At 41.4% G+C, this 25,554-nt stretch overlaps 2 protein-coding genes across 10 annotated transcripts in view; both read right to left on the bottom strand.

Annotated features, from left to right (window-relative positions):
- Positions 1-1,218: 1,218 nt before the first annotated feature.
- LOC122826412 (nuclear factor 7, brain-like) lies at positions 1,219-8,330 on the bottom strand. Its single transcript, XM_044108235.1, has 2 exons — positions 6,851-8,330; positions 1,219-6,336 (listed from the first exon to the last, which is right to left on the bottom strand). Exons 1-2 carry the CDS (start codon positions 7,460-7,462, stop codon positions 5,302-5,304), a joined length of 1,647 nt encoding a protein of 548 aa, XP_043964170.1. The 5' UTR covers positions 7,463-8,330; the 3' UTR covers positions 1,219-5,301.
- Positions 8,331-8,682: 352 nt separating this feature from the next.
- Positions 8,683-25,554, bottom strand: part of LOC122826410 (thyrotropin-releasing hormone-degrading ectoenzyme-like) — a 185,169-nt gene continuing 168,297 nt past the window's right edge. For 2 of the 9 annotated variants that reach the window (XR_006369784.1, XR_006369787.1), the window contains 2 exons: positions 23,521-23,667; positions 22,511-22,582 (listed from right to left, as the gene is read on the bottom strand). Coding sequence is in view for 5 of the 9 variants with exons in the window: in XM_044108225.1 (XP_043964160.1) it covers position 22,582; positions 22,723-22,812; positions 23,521-23,543 (114 nt within the window). In the remaining 4 variants the exon portion in view is untranslated. Of the gene's footprint in view, positions 8,817-12,686; positions 13,553-21,564; positions 21,621-22,481; positions 22,583-22,722; positions 22,813-23,520; positions 23,668-25,554 lie in introns of those variants that run through there. The other 7 variants (XR_006369785.1, XR_006369786.1, XM_044108225.1 and 4 more) reach the window with 7 other exon arrangements.

The raw sequence follows: 25,554 nt of genomic DNA, 5'->3' as shown, positions 1-25,554 counted from the left end.
AACTGCTGGTGTGAATGAACCCTAAATGAGTCTCAGTGGGTATTTCTCATGTAAAGGTGTTTTCTGTGACATTCCTGCGTCAATTTAACAGAGAAAACTAAATCAGGTACATGTTGACAAGTTGATAAAAGTCACAACTGTTTACTTCTGTTTCAGCTGCACCACTGCAGAAATTACAATTCTGGTGTCTCAACCATCCGAGTTTTTTCAACTTCTGCTGCTATTAAAGAAGCTCTGTAAGCCTGTGTGTTGCACTGAGGTAATAATGTCGGAGTAATTACAGCTCTTGGGGCAGAGCCGGCTGACTGACAGCTTATTTAATCAGACACGGTCAAGAAGATGAGGAGCATGGTTTAGAAACAGGAAGTTAATGAATCTGGAGGGATGAGCGACGGGTACAACAACACCGATACACCCATCTGTCTCTGCGTAATTGAAATCCTTATTTAGTGGAACATTGCGACGCTGATTCAATGCCTTTTTTCCAGAAGACGCCGCTACAGGAAGAAGTTTGAACTGACCTGGTAGCAAAGATTTACTGAAGTGAGGACAGGATGAGGAGTTGAATCAGGTCTTAGCTGGACGTTTGATTCAGTTTTTCGGAAAACAGAAGTTCATGAGAGACCTAAAGGACAAGTATACCGTGTTTTATAATTTCTAGACATTAGAAATGTGAACTACCAATCTGATAGTGCTGCCATTATTTGGATTAATATCTTAAATAAAACAAATACCTTCAATAACTCCGGATTTGGTCAGTAGTTCCGTTTCTATGGCAGAAATACGTAAAACCTTGTCGTTATTCCGCTAATGTAGAAACACTTTCACAATTACCGTTTCCATTAAATAAAAAATCAACTAAAATCAAATATCAATAAGTTTGTTTCCACAGTAAGCCCCATCATCCTCCTGTCACTTCCTGTCGTCTTCTTCTTCGTGGCTTCCGCCTGTTGTAACATCCGGTCGTTGATCACATGACTGTGTGAACAAAAAAAATATTTTCGATTGCAGTTTTGCAAAAATACATTTTAAAAAAGCTGCTTCATCCAAGTGTCAAAACTTTTTATGAAAGAAAAAAAAACACGCGTTTTTTTTGGATTTGGTGTGTTTCTATTTAGTAAATTTAATTTTTGTAATTTAAATTTTCAAAATTCTACTGCTCATGGAAACAAAGCTTAGTTCTGAATGGCTGAAAAATTACATTATCCAACTGCAAAACCTTTTTTCAGCCTTTATTTATTGTACATCACAGTAGAAGATACAACATTACATTAGTGGAAAAGAAAACAGTATTATGTGTTAATGAATAAATATTAAATGTGATTATTATTTTTTAGTGAAACCTTTTCATTAAGTAAATTCATCTTCATAGTTAAAATTTTTTGCAATATTCTAGTTAATGAAAACGCAGCTGTTGACGATAAAGACTGATGGTCCAATCGCAGGTCCAGTTTGTGTCTTTGAGGGAGAAACTGATGAGTTCAGAGAAAACAGAGAAAGTTTCAGATGTGGAGAGAAATCCCAGATCCAGAGCATCATATTTCCATAATCTGCCTGATGCTCTAATATCCCAAGCAGCCGGTTCTGATGCATTTCACATTTCCATAATCCATCCAGTCTGTGGCGACGCTAAGCTCCACGTCTGCATACTGCGAAGTGCAGCTGATATGCAAAATATTTGTGCTGTAATTATTCCTGAAGTATTAACGTCAGAGCAGCTGACGAAGAGGCGACACGCCAAGCTTTACCTGTCTGATAGCAGCAGATCCAAAGCTTCAGGTTGGGCTCACAACGCCTTAAAGCTGCAGGATGTTTTTTACATATTAGTTAAAAATGCCACCATGTTGAGTTTGTTATGAGACAAATAATCTGTGAAAAGATCAATCTCACTCTTTAGCCATTATTGCCCTTTGAGGAAAAGCACCAAAAACCACCAATCAGAGCCAGGAGGAGGGGCTTAGTGCTGTCAATCACCCTCAGGAAGGAGCTGCTACATGTGCTGCTGGTGGAGAAACAACTCCCCATGCGCCATCATCAGTTCCCATGCTAACTAGCCTTAGCATTTGTTAAGTCAATCAAATCAATCAAATTTTATTTGTATAGCAGATTTCAGCATCAAGGCATTTCAAAGTGCTTTACATCAAATCAAACACAGAAACACGATGCAACATAGAATCAACAACCAAAACACGCCAATAAGTTTCATCAATAAATTTCTAATTGATTACATTTTAAATACAAACTCTAAACAGGTTGGTTTTTATCGAGTTTTCATCCATAAAAGATACAAACTCTCTTATGGATGTTTGCATCTTTTATGAGCCAAGAGGAGGCTTGGCTCTGATTGGTTGGTTCTAATTCACACTTTTTGAAGTTTCACTCACCACTGCGCCAGTGGCCATTGTACATAGAAAAAATGAGGAGCTGCATAAAATTGTGATATTAATCAGAGAAATTTCCTAGAAAAAAGTTGGAAATTTTTGAGTTTTAAAAGTCAAAATGTCCAACATTTGAAACTCCAAAATTTCTGAGCTTCACCTCCATGAATCGTGGCGTATACACGGTCATGATGGACAGCACTAACACCCGTCTCCTGGCTGCGATTGGTTGTGTTTTAGTTTGATTCTGAAACGTCTCATGATGGGTTGGTAAAGTTCACAGTGATGGGGCAGATGGTGGGTTGGTTTGGTTAGCTAGGCTCTGATAGCAGCAGATTTAACTCCAAAAACAAAAACATTTCTTGGTGTTTTAGTGACGTGACGCTTCCTGTTGATCTTAAACCAGGTGATGTTTGCATCAGTAACACAACAAATCCCTGCAACCGCCTGACGTTTAAACACAAATACAGAAACAGACGGGAAATGACTGAACACAATCAAACAACAGTAAATAAAATGCATCTCCAGGATCTTTCATTTGCAGCGAAAAAATTAAAAATCAGTTTGGTTGAAAAAAAAAAAAACATAACTAGTTGCGTGTAAAACTCTGTCATACGTGTTTTGGGATTTCTTTGACTCAAAGTTGTTTTGTAGCACAATTTAACGTGAGCACTGTGGTGCTACAACTAAATACTTCCTTCTTTTTAAGGAAACAATATAAATATCTAGTAGTTGTTTGTCAGTTGACTTCAACCTTGTCAGAAAAATAAAAGCTCCTGAATTAGAAACCTCCAGAGTGTCCAGTATGTGAGCCAGCAACAGGCAGATCACGCTCTGGTTTGATGTGCATGTCATGACTCCAAAGTGAGCCTTTGATTTTATCAGATCTGTTTCGGTGCCAAGTGGATCTGTGGTGAGCCGGTCCAGACAACTTTTAGACGCCTGGAGCAAAATCAGGTATCGTTGTCAAAGAAAACAAAACATAAATTGGAACTGAAACTTGAGACCTGCTGTTGGAACAGAATCACTTTAAATTATATTTTCACATAATATTAACATTTGATTTATTTGTATGTTTTACAATAAAATGATGAAGTTTTTACAATGTAGGTTTTGTACATTATTAACATTTATTTATTTTATAATGTTTCTGAAACTGAAAATGTAATAAATGGATGTTAAAGAGACTCCAGGGAGCAGAAACAGAGGGGGTTTCTGATTAACCGCCAGAAAGTCTGCAGTGGAGAAATACTTTGAATTTATCTGGTTCAACTCGTCTGGGAACGACGTTCTTCACCTGACAAAGATAAGACTGTCTTCACAAAAGGCAGTCAGAAATTCAGCCCTGCAGTTTACTGAAGTCATCCACCCACATGTGGGACAGAAGATAAAAATGTTTACTGAGGTACTTTATGCCAAACTAGCAAAATTAGCTTAGCTAATGTAGCCTTGATCAGCTAGCTAAGACATGTAGCCTACTGTTCATCCGTCAGGCACCAGATCCTCATTATTCACATGAAGAGTTTGTTTGTCCTTTAATAATCCGTTCAAATACTGACTGCATGGATCCATGTAGTTCGAACTGTTTGTGTTCACTAAGTTATGAATCACATGGTAGTTTCAGGTCGGATGCAGCTTGTCCACATCGTCTCATTTTGTTGATGTGTCTTTCTCTCACAGATTGGTCAAAAGTGTCCACATATTTTTTTTTCCTGGTCTGGGAGCCGTCAGATAAAAATGGATTCCAGCAGGTGTCTTTTATTTTCTGTACGATGAAGCAAACAGGTCAGGTTGTATTCCTGCCTTTCGAAATCACATTCTGCAGAACGACGCCAGGTTTTATACTCTGTGTTATATTAACTTTAACACTCAGTGAGTCTAACAGTGATGATGACAAAGTCGTCATTTTACTGTGAACTCATTCTTCCTGCTCTTTGTCATCAATAAATACCATTCTGATGTTCAGAACTGGGATGATTCATTTAGTTGGCCACAGAAAGAACTTAATTAAAAAGGCTCATCAATCTGTCATCTGAAGAGCATTGTGACAATAATACGATTTAATGCCTTCAGATAAACAGAAACTTGACATTTTCATCATGACATATTTGCGGTTTGCTTTCAGCTGCCAATCCTTCAGATACTTCCTGCTGCAGATTAACACTTCGACCTGCTTTGCAGTAAATTTATTTATCTCCAGCTGGAAAAAACTAAAACGACATTTTTTCTGGCCATAATATTTCTTCCACACCAAATCTGAAGTTAATCTTTGTTGGTTTTAGGTTTGGATTGATGCATATTCTACTATCAGAAGTTATTTTCAGAGTCATGTTGACAATTGATCATCTTAAAATATCAACACATGTTGGTAAAAACAAACCAATATGTTTTTACATATTACTTCTTGTTTCTTTGTGAACAACTGAAAGATAAACAAAGGAGCTAAATATTAAATTATGAAGGTAATTTCTAACTTTTATTTGTCTATAAACGTATTTAATTGATTCTTGTATTTTTTCCATTATTCTTTGTGATGCAAACCAGGAAAACAGTTTCCCAGACAGTTTTCTTTATATTTATATTTATTAAAAACACATATTTGTATGTAGTTCTTTTAAAACTAAATATTTATAATTGAGTTTCACTGAGAAGTAGCTCCTGTAATCAGCTCAGCAGCTCCGTCAGCTGTTTGCTATTTGCTGCTGGCTAGTCTGAAGGAGCGGAGTGGGGGAGGAGCTGCGTCTTGAAGGCGGAGCTAGGTCCACCCAGCAGAATGGTTGCCGTGGAGACTAAATGATTGTCAGACATCCATGAAAGAGTCAAAGCAAAACTCCATGTTTGTTTGTGATGAGGGAATAACTTTATAACGTGATGATTTATGTGGTACCGCCCCTTTAAATGAAAATCCTGACTGATGTCTGCGTTATTTTTCTGAGTGTTGAGTCGGAGGAGCGATGATCAGAGGAGCAGAGTTCCTGCCGCCGTCATTCGGACCGGGACTGAGGAACGGGAAGAGTTTCTCAGTGAAGGAAAACCCGGTGAAGGAGTGCAGCAGAACCGCCGCTTCGACGTCATAAAACGACACCTGACCCTCCTCGTAATCCACAAACACTCGCACCCAATCCGGATTATAACCCACCGAGAGAGGAAGAGGCTTGCTAGCGAGCGCCACAAACTCCTTCCTGTTCTGGAGGCGGATGGTCCAGAAGCCGTTCGCCGGGCTCAGGTCCAGTTCGACCTTCCGGTTGACGGACTCCCTGGCGACGCCGAGCGTCCAGGCGGTTTTCCCTTTGACCTGGACGTCGTAGTGAAACCGGCCGCAGGAGAAGCCCCGCCTCCCCAGGACGCCGACCAAAGCTTCGAAGCGTTTGGACTGGTACGGCAGCGATTTCCCGCCGTCTCCCAGCTGGACTTGTCTCCGATCGTCGGACAGCCGGAGGGCGGGATGCGCCGTGTCCTGGTCCAGATCGACGTCCACGGCGGAGCGGTGGAGGTTCGCCGCCGCCGCGTCCTGCAGCGTCTGCATGGCGTTCCTGATGGCGTCTGTCAGCTGGTTGGTGGCGCTCAGCAGCGCCGTGCGGGTCAGGCCGTCGTAGACCGGCGGACACATCCTCAGCTGGGTCCAGTCCTTGGTGGCCGGGACGGCGTTCAGAGCCGGGAAGCTCTGCAGGAAGACGAGCGGATCGCTGGAGCGCAACAGCTGCTGCAGCTGCACCTGCCGCCGCCGCAGCTTCGCCACTTCCTGCTCCAGGTCGGCCATCAAACTCCGGCTCTGCTTCTCCCTCGCTCTGCGCTTCTCCTCGATCGCCCCGATCAGCTCCGCCTGCGCCGCCTCCAGAGTCTGGATCAGGGAGCTGAAGATCCGGACGCCGTCCGCCATTTCTCCGTCTGCGGCTTCTTCGCTCTGCTGCAGGGAGCGTTTCAGCTCCTGGATCTTCAGCCGCCGCTGCCAGATCACCTGCCGAGGTCACGTGTTGGTAGAAAAAGTTTCTACAATCACTAACGCTTCAAAACATCATCACACATTGAATCTGCCCTCCCTCAGAGTATTTTCAGCCTGGCGGGCCACCAGGCTTTTCTTTCAGAAATATCCACATTTTTTCTACAAGATCTGGAGTTAAAAGTTGAAGGTTTGCTAGAAAAACTCAGAAATTTTCAAATTAAACTCAAAAATATTAGATAAAAAAAATTCAGAAAGTCCTTATGAAACCTAAAAATAAATTTTTTTCTCTAGTAAATTTCCTGGAATAAATGTTTTCCAAAATACTCAAATTTTATGATTAACCAGAAAACTTGTAGAAAAAAACCTCTGGAACTTTTGAAACTCGGAAAGTTTCCAGGTTTATTTCTCGAGTTTTTTGGCGGAAATGGCTGCAGCGCCTCGTATCATCCTGAGATTAAAGTCGGAATCCTGTCTTATTTTGGCCCTAACCTGCTCCGTGCGGCTGCTAAAGGTAAAATGAATAAAGAACCTGCTGGATGCGGGCCTCCGTCTTGCTGAGCTCGGCCTTCTTCTCTTGGAACTCGTCGCTGAGCGGAACCAGCTGGTGGAAGCGGTGCGCGGTGGCGCCGCAGCGCCGGCAGATGCTAACCTGGTCGTTCTTGCAGAAGAGCTCCAGCGGCTCCTGATGCTCGGAGCAGAAAGTCTCCGCCTCAGGGGGCGGAATCTCTCCGCCGCTCAGGCTCTGATGGAGATGCAGGTTAGCCGTGAGCAGCAGCAGCAGCGCTAGCAGGCTAACAGCTAGCAGCAGCCAGGACCTGGAGGTCAGCGGTTTGGGTCTGACTGGAGCTCCGCACGGCGCTTTCCTCGGCTCTGAGCTGCTTCCAGATTTCCTTCCTGCTCTCTGCCTGTACTGAACGGCCAGCTCAGATATGAAAGTATTCACGCCCAGCTTGTGCTTCTTGTCCACGCGCTCCTGGCACAGGGGGCACCGGCGCTGGGGGTCAGAGGTCAGGTGCTCCTGGATGCAGCTCCTGCAGAAGTTGTGTCCGCAGGGCAGCGTGACGGGGCTGGAGAAAACGTCCAGGCAGATGCAGCACCACAGCTGCTCCTCGCTCAGCTGGCAGCCGCCGGCGGCCAGCATGTCTGTCGGCGTCCGAACCGGCTGAGGAACCGGAGGAGCCAGGAATCCTGCACGGAAAAAATAAATCAAAGACGGGAAACATGGAGCCTTAGCGAGCGATAGGTTTGGTTTTCCATCGCAATAAATTTACAAATAAATCCTGGACTGTTTTATATGACGGAGTATTACAACCACGATGAGAAAATACAAGAATAAAGTTTATTATTTTATTGCGACTTCATTCCTTTGTTATTTCAACTATAATAAGAACTGTAATGAGTCAAAATTACATCTGACTTGTAATTTTATTTATCTTTTATTATGGCTCGAATGCTGTGTCATCATTTTGTATACAGTCACGTTGATAAAAAGTTTCTAATTGTACAAATGTTCATCTCTGTGAAAACTTGTTTCTAGCTTCTTAACTCCATTAACTGAGTTTGAATAACATCTTTCAGATGGGATTGGACATGAAAACAACCTTTAATTAACAATTCACACTAAAAGACAAAACAGATTACAATATTAAATAACTCATAAAATATCTAAATCTATTGTTTTCTGTCGTCTTTATGTTTTAGAGTAGATGGAAACTCACGTTTGATGGTCTTACTGCAGCATTTTGAATGTTTCTGCTGCGTTTATCCCCCAAAAAGATAAAAAAAAAACTTCACATAACTCACAAACAAGCTACTAACATGTAATTCCTACATTAAAAAACTTTATATTGTAGAGTAAGACTGTCAGTATTCAACCTGCTGCAGAACCTGAGGAGTAAATAAATCATTACAAGAGAAAGCAGAAGAAAAAATTCTCCTGAGGGAATCTGAGAAAACAGAAGGTTTAGTTTTATAAACTGTGCAGGTAAAATAAAAAGCAGCTATCAGGAGACTCACCGGGCCGGGCTGGAACCGGACTGGAACCGGACTGGGGCCGGGCTGGAACCGGACTGGAACCGGACTGGGGCCGGGCTGGAACCGGACTGGAACCGGGCTGGAACCGGACTGGAACCGGACTGGAACCGGGCTGGAACCGGACTGGAACCGGACTGGGGCCGGGCTGGAACCGGACTGGAACCGGACTGGAACCGGGCTGGAACCGGACTGGAACCGGGCTGGAACCGGACTGGAACCGGACTGGAACCGGACTGGAACCGGGCTGGAACCGGACTGGAACCGGACTGGAACCGGACTGGGGCCGGGCTGGAACCGGACTGGAACCGGACTGGAACCGGGCTGGAACCGGACTGGAACCGGGCTGGAACCGGACTGGAACCGGGCTGGAACCGGGCTGGAACCGGACTGGAACCCAGGAGAACTGTGCTCTTCTGACACCAGTCTGTCCTGTTTCAGGTCGACGTGCGGGAAGCTCCGCCCTGACAGGAAGAAACCACAACCAGTTAAAGTTTTATGGCCACAGAGTCTCAGAGAAATCTGAACTAAAGTTAAAGTGACTTTTGCTGCATTTATCCTCAGACTGGATAAGTTTCCATTCTGATCTGCAGATTCAACATCATTTAAAAAATAATAATTTAATTATTCAGATAGAACGGAAACAAACATCAGCAGAGAGTTTAAATTCTTCAAGAAAACACATTAAAATGAAAGATTGAGTTACTGGAAAATATTTTATTTCAGTTAAAAGTTTGATAAATGAGCTTCTTTTATTTAGTGGCCACATCAGATGATTATAATCAGAAGCTGAAAGACGAGAACAAAAACAAATGTTTGCTGTCATAACAGTCACACTCTGTTTTTCTAACAGACAAGAGATTATTAAAACAAAAGGTTAAAACTTCACAGACAAGTTTGGTGCAAACATGCAGAAAACCACGAATCAAGTTACAAACCAGAGAAAGATGCAATATTCAAATCTGATAAAAAAACAAACTGAACTGAATTTGTTTGGTTGATGTTTGCGTCGTTCATGGATTTGTAGTTTTTAAACGACAGAAATTAGTTTTGGAGCCAAAAATCAGGATCCATCAGCTTCCATCCAAATGTTTGTTTTTAGCCAAATTATTAATAGTTGGTTAAAGCTGAAAGGATCTTCTGTCTCGGCAGAACGCCGGGGAAGTTTTTTCATTTTGTTTTTACAGACATTCGTTTGACAAACTCCATTCTGTACAAACAAATTCATCCTGCAGTGAGAAGGAAGGTGATTCTGAAATGGAAAAGTCAACAGATCCACTGATAAGGAACCACAGGTGTCAAATTTGTTATTCAGACCAAACAGCTGCAGGTGTTTTACCGAGTCGGACCGTCCTAATTTGACTAATATATAAAACAGCAGACCAGCAGATTCCAAACCATGTTTAAAGATACAGCAGGATTCTGTCCATATCTCACAATTACACAAAAATATTGAAATATTTACTACAGTCTTACATCCAAAAGTAAAAGACTTTAGTAAAAGTCCTGTACTTCTCACTAAAGGTACGGGTAGTCATGATGTAACGGCGTGTTTATGTTCAGTAAAACCTCGACGGATCCTGAGGTTCTTGGTGATTTTTTAGCAGATGAAGCCTGGAAGGAAGGAGGGAGAGAAAATCGAGAGATTTGCTTTTTGGCTCTTTCTTCTCCACAACAAGCCTTTCTAGGCAAACGAACTCCGTTTGTTTAGAAAGTCCGGTTCGTTTCCGGAGGTCTGAATGCTAATCGGACCAAAAAGTGAACTCTGGTCGGTTTGGATGTGAACCGGAAACCGCTCCAAAAGCAGGAAGTGCACTACAGCGCAGGGAATTCTGGGTAAATACAACCAAAACAAATGTGTTAGCTTAGTGCTAGCAGGAGAAATGGCTAATGGTCTTTAACCAAAGACAAAACCAAATCTTAAACTCTAAAATCTACTTTTGTGTCGTCGGTTCACAGAATATTTTCCCAAAAGTTTCCAGATCGTCTCAATGTTTGTAAATGGAAGATCTTTGAGTTGTTTTTGAGTTTTTTACTGAAGCTATCACTTTGTTTCATATGTTCGGCAGCCATCTTAGATTTTGGGTCTTAATAAACATTTTTAATTTTCCTTCTTATGTTTCTGAAAGTGATTACGCTTCATTAAACAGGTTAGATCAGAAATAAAAGCTAGAAAACATTTTCTTACAATAATTCTTGGACAATATGTTAGTCAACTCATTTTTGTCTATTTTGTTCAATCAATGTTCTTAAATAAAATTTGTCAAGATAAATGACAAATTATGCCTTAAAATCCATATAATAAACTTTAAGGAAAGGTAGAAACTGTGGCCTTACTGTTCCAACTATAACTATAATAAAAATGTTTTTTATTATTATTTATTATTCAGCAGATTAAATAAAAAAGGCCTATTTTCAGATCAATAATTTCATGTCAAAACCTGAACCCTGCTCTACAGGTTAGCGCTGGTTTCTGGCGTTACCATGGCGATTAATGCAGAGACTCCTCCCACTAAGTTGAATATTACATTAATATGCATAATGTTGGCTCATAATAATAAAAGAATACGTAATTCAGTATTAATATTGTGCATATAGATGTTGCAGTGACAACATACTGTACTGTAAAACTTTTTCCTTCTACTGAACTTTCCAAAGATATTTTGTGGGTTAATAACTTTATTTTATTGGTCAACTGTGATGGTAAAAACTGACTTTTAAACAGCTTGAAATACATACATATGTTGTTTTTATTTATTAAAATAAATGTACATTTTTTCTGCTGTTTTAAACCTCTTGGATCTGGAAATGTTTGAACCTGTAAGGTTTCCAGGCCTTCCAGATGAACTTCCTGACGCAAAATGTCACATTTCCTGTAAACACTGCAGTGTGAATGAGTCACTGCAGTGTGTGTGTGTGTGTGTGTGTGTGTGTGTGTGTGTGTGTGTGTGTGTGTGTGATTAAATATAATTGGTTCTCGAGGGAATTCGAATTGTTCTCATTTTCTGCTGAAAGTCTAAAGTTTGCAGGAATCCAGGAGCAGAGACGGAGACGGACCAATCAGGCGGCAGCTGGAAGTTTCCACCAATCAGCACATTTTCCTCCTAACAAGCCTCGTTAAGGAGACAGGAAGCCGACGGAGACCCGGACCTTCCTGCCAATTAATCCCAGATAAATGAGACGTGAGCGCGGGAACGCCGCGGCAGGATTAAAGCGGAACTAGCCCCGCCCCCTTGTTATCAGGGTCATGTGACCAGCCGTCAAACATGGAGGACAAACGGCCCAGGTTCCATCCATCATGTTTTTAATTCTGAGTCGGTTCTTCTCAGCTGATCAGATCCTGCTGATGACCCTGTCGCCTCCAACCAGAGAGGGGATCCATCTTCAAAATGAACACCAGCGGGGGGGGGGGGGGGTTACTGGAATCTGATTGGCTGCTGTACTTTCATATCTGCTCTGCAGCTTCAGTTCATATGTTTCACTTACAGACAGATGGAGAAAGATGGCTGAAAAGTAACCCGCGGTTCCCGTCAACATGTTGATATTTGGTCTGTTTGCTCTGCGGCAGGTCAAAGGTCAGGACTTTTGTTTGGCTCTGTGACTCAGATTGGAAAAATGAACACAAAGTGAGGAAAAACTGAAAAAAAACCTAAGATTTTTTCCCTTTTCTTTGCTCCTTTGGATATAAAAACACGAGCTGCCATCCTGGCTTCTGTTCTGAAAAACTGATCACAATAAAAACATTTCAAATCAGCCCACATCAATAATTATTAATTCGTTTTCTGTTTTAAATATCTGAAATATTACCAAACTGGTGGCGTAGCTTTTTCCGTTTTGTTCAAGCCATTGTTTTTTATTTTTAAGCTGTTTTGGTGAAACTTTAAACTGCTGCTGTGCCAGTTACTCAGCAGGCCGTTGCTAAGCAACCGAAGCCTGGAGGGAACTGTTTGTTGTTCCCTCCAGGCTGTTGCTAAGCAACCGAAGAGCAAGTCAGCTAGTTGAGCCGCTAAAGCTTTCTAGAGAAATGATTGAATATTCAGTCAGATCTGAGGTTTATTATCAGTTGAAACGGAGCTGAAGTCATTTTAAATTAATCAGTTATTCTAAATTAAAAGGAAAAATGCTAAATAAAAAAATGAATCCAAGACTTAAAGAGTTCAAACCTCTAATACATTACAGTAAAAATTAACTTCAGAAACATCAGAATCAATCCTCTGGAGGAAAATAGCAGAACATTCCTTTAATTCCTTTCTAAAACTTTAGACACACTCCAGGTGGAAGCTGTGTGAGGAAATATCATTTATTTAATGTTTCATTACATTCTCAAAGGAGGCGAGAGACTCATTTATTCTCATCAGGACAGCGGTACTGAAACAGGAAATCAGGAATTAACTCCATCAGTGTAACGATGAGGAGCTTTTAGTCAGTTCTCCCTGCCACCACTGGGGGGAGCTGCACGTCTGTCCATGGCTTCCACTCTCGTTTTGCTTCATCCCATTTTCTTCCTGTCGTTTGTTTCAGTCTGCTGGTTTGAAGAGAAGAGGAAGGAAACGATCACTCTTCTTCTCTGTCATCATTTCTTAAACTTCCTGTCGACATTTTTCTCATCTTTCTCTTTAAATCCACCTGATGCTCCACCTCCGTTTTCACTTCTTTCTTTTAATATTAGCAGAAGGAAAACTTTCAGACTCGCCATGTTCACTACAAACCTCCCCTTTGTTCCAAGATGCTAAAGGTTAAAGGTCAGCAGTGTCTGAAAGGGTCGATGTCCTGCCTGGTCTGGATGTTTCCTGGTTTAACACGACTGGACCAAACAAACAGAACATTACTGGGCCCAATTCACTCCGTTCTTTTCCTCGACCTTCTTGAAGCCTCGTTTAAAAGAAAAACTCACTTTAAAATGAAGATGAAGTCATTTTTCTCCTTTTTGTCCTCCTTCAGATTATTTCCCCTCATCTTCTTGGGCCATATTTCTTTGTTTCGTAATCTGTCATTTCATCTTCCTCGTCTCTTTGTCCCCAGATTAGAAATCGAACTTCCAGCAGATAGATGGATGAGTCTGAACAGATGGGTGGCCTACTTTCTGCCTCTCTCCTCCACCTATCGATCCGTCCATCCTCCTGATATCAGTGATCCATCATGCATCCATCAGTCTTTGTAAAACGAAGTGAGGAAGAGGAGGGTCGACCTGCTGTAGGTTCTTCAGTTTGATGCAGAAACAAAGGAAGGAGTCAAAGAGTTTGGGTCTAATTTTACAGCCAGATGTTATTAAAATCCTGTTGAAGCACCAACTCCTCACTGCTTCATCAAGTTTCTAACAAATTAAGGAAAAGATCAAAAGTAGTTTTTCTATCTTACAGTTGGATTCAGTTTGGGAAGAAACTAAATGTTTTCCAGTTTGTAGACAAACATTGGGGTGCCATTAATCTCTAGGGGAAAATTTCCTCCAATTTCTTTATTTTTTAACATTTAAATATCCTCTGATGATGTGCCATTCATTTTGACCATTTAGTACTTTACAGATCTTTCTCTCTCTGTTCTGAGTCAAACCAACCTGTTCCCCTCCTGGCCTGTGGGGGCGCTGCACCAACAACCACTGAAGGAAACAACATTAAAACCTCTGAAGACGCTGAGAGCAACTTCCTTCTTCACCAGATAGAAACTAAATGAAGGCGTCAGATTTTAGCAGTTGGAGGATTTCTCTTTAGTCTTTGGCTAAAGACCAGGAGACATTTCTCCTGCTAGTGCTGGGCTAGCATGTTAATGTTGGTTGTATTTACCCAGAATGCCCTGCGCTGTAGTCCACTTCCTGCTTTTGCAGCGGTCTCCGTCCAGTTGGACCGAAACACTTAAACTGAACCCAGACTGAGGTTTGTAGGCTCTAAAAGCAGGAAGTGGACTACAGCGCAGGGCATTCTGGGTAAATACAACCAAAACAGACAGGTTAGCCTAGGCTAACGGGAAAAATGGCTCGTGGTTTTTAGCCAAAACCTAAAGAAAAATCCTACAACTGCTAAAATCTGACGCCTCCATTTCTGTTTCCATTTGGTGAAGAAGGAAGTTGCTCTCAGTGTCTTCAGAGGTTTTACTGCTATTTCCTTCAGTGGTTGTTGGTGCAGTGCCCCCACAGGTCAGGAGGGGAACAGGTTGCTCAGAGGGTTTGGTTTGAGAAAGAGAACCACAGCAGCTAGAAATAAAACAAGTGTTTTAATTTTGGTCCCAAATCAAACTGAGCCTCCTGGACTGTCAGGGGAAACAGAGTTGATTAGTTAGTATTTATTTATTTTTTCTCATCTTCTTCTTACGTTGTTCCTCTTTCTGATCCACGTTTATTTACTTCCAACAGAAGTTCTACAGAACTTTCAAAAACAATTATGTGCATCCTGCAGCTGGTTGAGCAGCTTTGTTACAGAAAACATTTTATTTCCTCACCTCGTTTCCCTGGGAGACAGGAAGTGTGTGTGCAGCGTGTGTGTGCAGCGTGTGTGTATGTGTGTGCGTGTGTGTGTGTGTGTGTGTGTCAGTGGCAGGTAATCGGCTCAGCTCAGAGCTCTCAGACCTGTCCCGGGGGATTGTGGGTGTTTTTGCGCGTCAATTCACATCAAGTTCAACACACAGAGAGTTCAGCACAGCTACATTCAGGTCAACACGCGGTTTGTGTGTGTGTGTGTGTGTGTGTGTGTGTGTGTGTGTGTATTGCTTCCCCCAGGTGTATTAATCATCCAGGTGCGGAGCGGCACTCGGCCGGAGCGCAGCAGAAACACGGACTGTGTCCACCGCCGTGTCAGCTGGCTGCCAGTCAGCAGGTTGACCCCCCACAGTGCAACACTTCCTGCTTTCACTCCTTTATTTATGATGAAGCTTCATATTTAACTCTAGATTTAAAACTAATGACTGATGCTGTTTTAATGTGTTTCAGAGATTAACTGATTAACTGATTTTCAAGCTGCAGCAGAAAGGCTTTTATAAAATACTAAAATATAAAATACTAATATAAAAGAGAAAAACATCCAACACTCAGGACATGTTGCTCATTTCAGGGATAATAATAAACTATTTTATATTAAAACATAAAATATATCATACAGATCCATCATACAGACTACGTGTTTCTGTCAAATTTCTAGTGAAAATATCTTGAAATGAGACAAAATTAACTTACAAATAGTTTTAAGAGTTTTTATAAAAGTCCTTCCACTGATGATATTTTCACTTTTGCTAAAAGTGAAATAATCTGCCAGTGGAAATAGAGCATTTCATAATTATATTACTTAAAAATGGGTCTCAAAGCAACAATATTATCATTTATGGCAACAACATCGAGATAATTTATCATCCAGCTCAATTCGTTGGGAAAAAAAAAGATTTTAAAATGGTTTTAATTCAGTTTTCATTGAGATTCGTACCAGAAACAGCAAAGAAACTGTAAAATCCTGGGATCAAATTTACAGCTGAAAACATTCAACATGTTTTATTAGCTTGACAAAATGACAATATTTGTAGTTTTGCAGAAAAAAGTCTCAGTTCTGACAAGATTCAAGCAACAGGAATACTGGGAATGTGTTGCTTGAAGATAAAATTGCAGAGATTTTAGAGGAAACATTCAGACTCAGTTTCCTCAGAATAAAAACAAACTTTGGTTTTCTGCCATCGGTTTTGGTTCAGATCACCAGAACTCGTTTCAACAGTAGTTTGGATTCCTGGTAGTTTGCTAACCGAGTCCAGCGAGTTTTAAAACATCCAGACTGACTCTGCTCTCCCACAAAAGAAAAGAAAAGAAAAGTCTAAACCCCCCGGAGTGCATTAAGGCCGTCGCTGGGCCTTCATATCCTCTGTGAGACGCTGCAGCCTGGGAGCCAACGAACACGGATAATTACAGGAAGAGACGGCGGAGAAATCAAAGAGCAGCGGCGGCGACGTTCATCCATAAGTGATGGTTCAGATGATGTTTAAACACTTTGAGCAACGAAATACGGCTCACATTTAATGTGAATTAGAGAAGCGTAAAGCCTCCTGTTTTTATCCAGCATTAAATATGAATCATCTTCCTTCATCGTCTGCCTCCAGAATGCTGCAAGGTGGCGATTCACCCTTCATTATTAAGAACTTCGGATGAACAAGCCGCCAATTTCTGCTGCAATAATAAAAGAAAACCAGACGACTCATTTATTCATAACTGCAGGTAAAAGTTGGAGGAAGTTTGAGTTCAGGAACCAGAAGAGGTGCAACAACATGAGGAGCCGTTACATTAATGGAGCTTACACCATTAATACTTAAATATCATGAGCTAAACATTTAATTAGAAAGATAAATATTTACTATTTATCTAAACATTTAACTCAAAATTAAATATTTAGCTTTTTAGCAGTTCACTCTTTTAAAATGCTAAATATTTATTTATAAATATACTAAATATTTAGCTCTACTTTAAATATTTAGCTGAATGCTAAATATTTAGTTAGAAAGATAAACATTTAGCTCCGAGTTAGCTAAATATTTAACTAGCTGATTTATCTAAATATTTAGTTAGCAAAAGAGATTTTTAGTTAAGAAAACAGATATTTAACTCTGAGCTAGCAAAATATTTACCTAGCTTAAAGATAAATAGTTAAATTTAGCTCCTATATAAATATTTTGTTAGCAAGATAAATATGTAGTTAGCTATAAATATGTAACTCTAAGCTAGCTAAACATTTAGCTAGCTTAGAGCTAAATATTTATTTAGCAAAATAAATATTTAGCTTTGAGTTAGCTCATTTTTGCCAGCTTAACTCTGATCTAGCTAAATATTTACCTAGCTCAAAGCTAAATATTTAGCTAACATGCAAATTCACCTAACAATAAGAGGAAGCGGACTATCAAAATAAAAGCTGGGTCTTGCGAACATTTATACAAACTTCTCTCATATCTGTACTAACAGCCTGTAAAATGTCCTTTGGTTCAAGCAGAAATTTTGTTGAAGGAAAAAAATTAATTTTCCATCGATGAGCTTTTTGAAACGATTCAGAATTACAAATCTGACACAAACAACAAGAATAAGAAGGAGCAGAATTAGGATTTTGTATAAATCAAAGCCTTCTATTAGTCAAACAATAGCATATGAAAGTGTGTGTGTGTGTGTGTGTGGGTGTGTGTGTGTGCGTGTGTGTGGGTGTGTGTGTGGGTGTGTGTGTGTGTGTGCGTGTGTGTGTGTGTGTGTGTGTGTGTGTGTGTGTGTGTGTGTGTGTGTTTCCAGCTGTATAATGGATCCTCTGTCATGGATGCCTCCAGGTCAGCTCCCTCCAACCTCCCATTCATCTTCTTTGCCTCCCTGCAGGAGGCGTATTGTTAACTTCATTCTGCAGAAGCCGCAGCAGCAGCTTCACTTTAATCCAGCTCTGACTCATACAGACTGGATGACGACTTTTTTTCTATATTTTATTACCATCTCAGCTTGACTGTGTCCTGCTGAGAGCTGTGATGAACATGCTGAGGCAGTCACAAAGTGATGCAACATAGCCTGTTTGATTGCTAATGAGCCACACGCTGCTAAAAACTGCAGGGAACTGACCAATACGGCAAGCTTTTACAGTCAACAACCAGAGAAAATTCAGCCGGAGAAGTTCTAGCATCTAAATCTTTCTGACAAAATGTAACTGGGATGTAAAATCAGAAGCTGTAGAAACAAGAAGTAAATAAAATCCCCAAGAATATTAAATTAAATACATGGATTCACCTTTACGGAGCCAGTTAGCTTCACACAACCAGGAAGCTTTGTTAGCTTATAGGGTTGGGAAAACTTTAGCAGATCAGATCAGCAGTTTCTATTAGCTGATATAAACGTAGGTAGCATTGCAGTTCCCTTCACCAGTATTTTGTATTAAGCTAGGTTAGCTTATGTTTCCTTTAGCAGGTTTTATTATCCTGCACAAAGCTATGAATATGATACCAAAACCATTCAGGGTTATCTTTTATGTAATTAACTGAATAAACAGATATAGCTTTTATTAGTTGGCAGTTAGCTAGATAGCTTGTTTACTCTGCCAACAGTTTCTGTTAGCATAACTGGAGCTAACTAGATTAGCAGGTTGTTTTCAGGCTCCATTAGCGGATACTGGGATGAGATGCTAGGGTGTTAGCATCATTCCATTACGAACCCCAGCTTACATACCTGTTAGCAATTGTACGGTGCCAACTGTCTGCAGATTTGTATCAAATAAACGTCCATCTTTACGTTCACAGCAGCATAGCTGGAGGTATAATTTAGATTTGTGATGTTTTATTTATAAATTAGGAGTTTCTGCAGTGGATTCCCCTGATACTCTGGATTTAAAAATGATCCCAATTATTTCTCCCTTCTGCCAATTTCTTGTCCTTTAATCTCCCCTATTACCATAAATCCATACATTTGAGCTGCTTTTAATCAAAAGTGGCATTTCTGCTAAATTGACACTAAATGTGAAGAATTAAGAGTCTGGAAATTTTATAGAAGTTTGTTTCCTCGTCTGGTGGTCAACCTTGGCAGTCCTCCTGTGATTACCTCTGTTTCAGATTAATTAGATCTCATTCATCTTTTTCCCTCAAGAAGTCAAGGACACACACACTTTATGTTCACAAACAAACATAGTGGGAGTTTCTCCACACATCTGTCCTTGTTATTACCAACTATTCCTTTGATTATGATTCATATCGCGCTCATTTGGACCAACTTGATATAAAAAATAGATTTTTCCATCCTTATAAATTGAATTGCTCCACTTGAAATTAAATCCTTCCTCTTTGATTTGGGATTATCTGTAAGCCAACGTGGCAGATAGCAGGTTCTGACCAACGACGGCGTCTAAAACCCAAAGAGTTGTTCTGAGATCAAGCTGCAGATCTGCGTCTCGTATCGACGGCTGAGCCATCCTTCAAACTGCAACGCAGCATCCATCATCGACAGGAGAGATACAAGAGGCAGAACAGACAGATCTGTCAGAGAAACGGAGGAGGAGGAGGAGATGATGGAAAACAGGAAATGAAGAGGAAACGCGATGGAAAAAATGAGAGCGGGAAGAAAAATGGCTTTTCAGTGGAGAAACTGGAGGAGAAATGAGAAATAAATGAAGAAAAGAAATGAGGTGCAGCAAAAATAAAACTAAAATATTTTACACAACTATAATGTCGAAACGACACCAAGAAGAAAAGAAAAGAGATAAAAAAGTTTAAAAACCTGAAGGTAAAAAACAACGAGGATGGAAACCGACTAACATCCGACTTAATCGATGACTAAATTAGCTGATTGTTTCAATAATCAATTTATGAATCCAATTAATCATTTCAGCTGTAAAATAATCACAGAGAGATTTCTAATAAAGTTTTAGAGAATCACAGCGAGAGCCGTAATGATCCACTAACGAAGATAAACCTGAGAATAAAAATAAACCTGAGAATAAAAATAAACCTGATTCAATCCTGAAAAACGGAAGAAAGAGAGGAAGAACAAAATGAAAGAAAGATAAAGAATGGAGAATGAAAAGAGGAAAAGACTGCTGATGACTTAGTGACTTGTTGTGAGAACCGACCAATCAGAGGCCATCAGGAAGTGATAAAGTTCATAAGAAGTCGCTAAACGTCCGCAGAGAAAACATCAAGAAATCACATCTTTCACATTTAACTGCAGGCAGGAATAAAAAAAGAAAGAAATGATTCAGAGTTTCTCTCTCTCTGTTCACGTCTTCCTGCTGTCGCCATCAATTATTCACGCCACATCAACACCATCATTTTTACTTCTTCACGCCCCAAACAAACCGATACGATCGCTGCTCCGCCGCGGTCATTTGTGAGAAAAAACGCAGAACATCACGCTCAGTCAGAGGTGCTCATTAGTTTCTGTAAAACGCTGCAGAACAAGCCTGAGAGGAGCTGCTGCTCATACAAATCACAGAACTGAACTTCCTCCAGAGGCCGACGCCGAACAGGACCGACGCCGACAGGACCGACGCCGACAGGACCGACGCCGAGAGGACCGACGCTGAACAGGACCGACGCCGAACAGGACCGACGCCGACAGGACCGACGCCGAACAGGACCGACGCCGAGAGGACCGACGCTGAACAGGACCGACGCTGAACAGGACCGACGCTGAACAGGACCGACGCTGAACAGGACCGACGCTGAACAGGACCGACGCTGAACAGGACCGACGCCGAACAGGACCGACGCCGACAGGACCGATGCCGAACAGGACCGACGCTGAACAGGACCGACGCCGAACAGGACCGATGCCGAACAGGACCGACGCTGAACAGGACCGACGCTGAACAGGACCGACGCCGACAGGACCGACGCTGAACAGGACCGACGCTGAACAGGACCGACGCTGAACAGGGCCGACGCTGAACAGGACCGACGCTGAACAGGACCGACGCCGACAGGACCGACGCTGAACAGGACCGACGCCGACAGGACCGACGCCGAACAGGACCGACGCCGAACAGGACCGACGAACTGGACCTACGCCGACAGGACCGACGCTGAACAGGACCGACGCTGAACAGGACCGACGCCGAACAGGACCGACGCCGAACAGGACCGACGCCGAACAGGACCGACGCCGAACAGGACCGACGCTGAACAGGACCGACGCTGAACAGGACCGACGCTGAACAGGACTGACGCCGAACAGGACCGACGCCGAACAGGACCGACGCTGAACAGGACCGACGCCGAACAGGACCGACGCTGAACAGGACCGACGCTGAACAGGACTGACGCTGAACAGGACCGACGCTGAACAGGACCGACGCTGAACAGGACCGACGCTGAACAGGACTGACGCCGAACAGGACCGACGCTGAACAGGACCGACGCCGAACAGGACCGACGCTGAACAGGACCGACGCTGAACAGGACTGACGCTGAACAGGACCGACGCCGAACAGGACCGACGCTGAACAGGACCGACGCTGAACAGGACTGACGCTGAACAGGACCGACGCCGAACAGGACCGACGCCGAACAGGACCGACGCCGAACAGGACCGACGCTGAACAGGATGGTTAATGTGTGAATATGAAGGGAGTCAATATTCTGATTGCAGGTGAAGAATTAAAATCAGCTGGAGGGAGACAGAGAACCAACAAGACGTGGCATCGATTTTTCTGTTTGGCCAGAGGAAGGAGGAACGCGGCGCTTCGTCTGCAGGCAGATCATCAGAGGAGGTTTGAGAAACCAGAACAAAAACTGACTCACCTTCAGCATCAGGAGAGCATCAGAAGAACGACTACAAGATGGCCGACCAGGTGAATCTGCAAGCAGAAATAAAAACTATCAATAAAAACATCTGACAGACAGACTGACGGGTCTGATTATGTTATTATTTTAAAGTTTCTGCAGTTTAAGACTTTATTAATGCAGACTTAACAAAAGTCCTCAAAAACGAATTAATAAAACAATTTAAAAATAATCAGCATGAAACAAAATGTCAGTAAACAGTTTATTTATTTAAATCATATTTAAAATGAAAAACTGGAAACAAACCAACAAAGATCCAAAAGAATCAAATAAAAACGGATGGATGGATGGATGGATGGATGGATGGAAGGATGGATGGACCGACCATCCATCCATCCATCCATCCATCCATCCATCCATCCATCCATCCATCCATTCATCCATCCATCCATCCATCCATCCATCCATCCATCCATCCATCCTTCCATCCGTCCGTCCATAAGGACACTCAGGTAATTTGGTCCAGAACAATTTTCAGGAATTTAAACCCATGTGGTTAAACACGGTGGTGGCAGTGTGATGATCTGGTCCAGTCACCATTTCCACACCATCAGAAGAAGAAACCAGTTTCCAGACGGTCACATGTTGTCCTTCTGCTCCATCCTGACTGGTTTTGATTTTATTGGAGCTTCTGGTGAAACTGAGACCATAAATCAGGTTGAATTGGATTTAAATGTATTTTTTATATTTATTAGTTTGGATCTTAATGATCTTCAATACGGATTAATGAGTTTTCAGCTCTGATTTGTCTAAATATCCTTCTACACACATTTAAATTATGTTCAGTCACATTCATATACTGGTAACTTAACCTTTAACCTAAACCAAATTTTAATCTCTTGTCTGCCTATTTACTGACTTTGCATGAGACGAACCTTAAATCCACAGAAAACTCTGAATTATTCATGTTTCCTCCTCATTGGCCAGTCAGAAATGTGCCGTTTCTTCTTGGCACCAACATTTAAGGCTGGAAGTTCTGAGAAAAGAGAAAATATTTACAGGGAATGTTTCTGCTATGATGAGAATAATGATGTGAAGCTGAAGGTTGAACTTTTAGAGAAAAACCTGAAGACTAGAATAGAAACGTTAATCCAGATTATCTGAAACTGAAGTTACCACCAGACGTTCTGCTGGGATTCTGCCTGCCTGGCATCAGTCCGGACCAGACCTGGTTTTACTGGTTTCAGAGTCTCTGGGTGAAGAAGGCTGATTACAGATTTTAGGAAAGGTTAAAGGTCAAACAACCAGCCTGTGGTGACGTGGTTTCAGGTGATTCTTGGATGGTAAGAAAAGTTTCTCTCTGGTCCAGGACTTGACTGGTTTGAGTTTTTGACAAAAGGAAACTTTTCATTGGAGTAACTTTATTTAATATCTACATAATTCGTCTAATCCAGATCAATAATAAGATTAGTTATCATCAGATGATCAGCTGATACTCAGCTCTACATCACAACGTCACAAAGTGACTCCAAACTCATTCAGTCATGAACAGATACTTGGATATTGCAGGTATTATTGTTATATTTTAAATATTATGTGATTTTAAAGCCATTTGTCTCATTTATGAATGAACTGAAACCAGATTATCTGAAAAGCTTCGACGCCTGGAGAGTCATTAAATACAGAAACAGACTAGAAACACAAAGAGCTCGTTGTTTTCAGAGCTTTTGATCAGTTAGTGGGTTAATCAATGAGATCAAGTTGATCAATGGAAGCCTTGAATAGTGACAAACTAAATACGTTTATTTTAACAGGAGATAATTGGTGTTAGTTCAGTTTTACTTCAAACTGCTCACAGTTTAATCTGGAAATAAATCCACAAGTTCACCAACAAACATGACTTTTAGCGCCAGAGAAAACAGTAAAACAGTAAAGTTTTAATTTAGAAAGAGAGGAATATTTAATAAAACTTACAGTTTGTCTCCTCTGCTGCGGTTCTGTGTGTCCGGGTCCACAGCCGGGTTTGTTCAGACGTAGAAACAGGAACGTTCCCACAACAACAACAGACTTTAGGTCGTCACGTCAACACAGTGTGGACGGCAGTCAGTGACGTTTATGGAACTTGTATCGTTTTTTAATGAAAAGAAAATATTCAGATAGATAGATAAGGAGACAGACAGCTAACTATATCGTTAGTTAAATAGCTAGATAGCTAGCTAGACAATTAGATAGCTTAGAGAGTTAGATATCTAGCGTGACAAACGTATAACTAGCTAGCTAGCTAGCAAGCTCAACAGCTAATTACATAGCTAAATAGCTAGCTAGCCATCCAGCTGGATTGATGCTTTATCCTGAGGGAATTTTGAGTGAATATCCAAAAGCCCAGAAAAACATCAGGAAAGTCGTAAAGCTTACATATATACATTATTATGCAACAATAAAACAACATTAAAATGTTTCTTTCAACATCTCCTTATAACATGCAGTAATGGGCACCGCAAACTAAAAAGCTAGTTCTGCTAATGCTAAACCACTATATCAGCATGGTGTTTAGCAGAAGCTAATACTACAGCGCTAACGTTAATCCTGCTGATACCCTCCATGGGCCGATGACAGCATGTGCTACAACACAGTGCTAGTAAATAAATATGAATTCACGTTTGAGTTTCTCAGTGGTGTTGATGTTCTTCAAAACGATCCGATCAGAAAGGTTTCTTCAGTGTTTTATCATTTTGTCTAAAAGCCTTTTCCTCATCAGCTTCCCACCCAGTGAGAGATCAGCCACTGTTTTCATACGTCAGCTGTGTATTCTTTCAATTGTTGCATGTATTTAATGTTCAGCCCTTGGTTGAAGTTTAACAGTAAAACTGCTTTGTCTTCATTTCATTTGAACATCTGATCTCAGACGAAGCGACCTCATTTGTATTTCATATGGAACCGATCACATCTCCATTTCCCCTCAGCAAACCAATCGGTTCCGCCGTCCGATCCGCAGCCATGTGGATAATCAACTCTCAGCCAATCAGCTTCACTCTGCGGCACAAACCAGCGCCTTATTGGACGAGGAAAACGGTTGTTTCTGTGTTCAGAATGCGAGTTTTCTGCGGCGTACCAGATTTACTAAGATATTGTGAAAGTACTGGGATGATGAAACGACAAATTTATCGTTTCCATGTTTGTTTGGGATTGTTGAAAAGGAGAGACGAGTTGCTGCCAGAATAAATGAACGTTTTAGGAGAATATATGGACAGTTTGTGTATTTTTATGTCCTTGGAAGAGACCAGTGTCACAGTTTTTGCATATTTTCCTAAATGGAAGTGACCTCTCCGCCTTTTAATACAAAATATGATGTGAATACTTTTGTCCGCCTCCTGCTTCAGACAAAGCCGTAAAAGAAACAATAAAAACACGGAGAGGCGAGACGCTTGGCAGCGGCAGCGAGCCGCAGCGTAAACGCTGTGAATGCATGGGAGTAATCTTCAGGGTTCAACAGTTGGAAGGAGGCTGGAACAAACAATGGCCTCCAGCCGTTTCATTTGCATTTTGGCTTTCTGACTTTTATCCCCGATGGCCAAGATTTACTGAAACTCAGACTTCCAATAAAGTGGGATGCTTAAATTCAGCGGGGATGTTTCCTGTCGTCTTCGTGTTTGTTGCCTGGGTTCCTGCACTGATTGCAAATTGTTTTCTGGATGCTCAAAAGAAAAAAGCCATTGAATTTGTGCATTTAAGGCTCTGAAATGAGTCACGCAGGTCAAATCCTTTTCTGCCAGAGATCATCGCCATTGGCAACCAATCTATGAACCAAAGAAGGTTTTTTTTTTGTCAAAGCGAAAACAAGGTTACTTTATAAGAGAAACATTTTATATAAAGTACTTTTAGGATTTTTGTACTTTTAGGACAAAAACTTGATGATAAATCTTCATTCTGGTATTTTTGTTTTTTTAATACAGTTTTGTTTCCAGAAACTTCATAATTAATTTTATTTGATGTTTCTGTTGTTTAGTT

Source organism: Gambusia affinis, linkage group LG23 (assembly GCF_019740435.1).
Source record: "Gambusia affinis linkage group LG23, SWU_Gaff_1.0, whole genome shotgun sequence".
In the NCBI taxonomy this organism is placed as follows: Eukaryota; Metazoa; Chordata; class Actinopteri; order Cyprinodontiformes; family Poeciliidae; genus Gambusia; species Gambusia affinis.
This window is presented reverse-complemented; position numbering and strand designations above follow the sequence as displayed.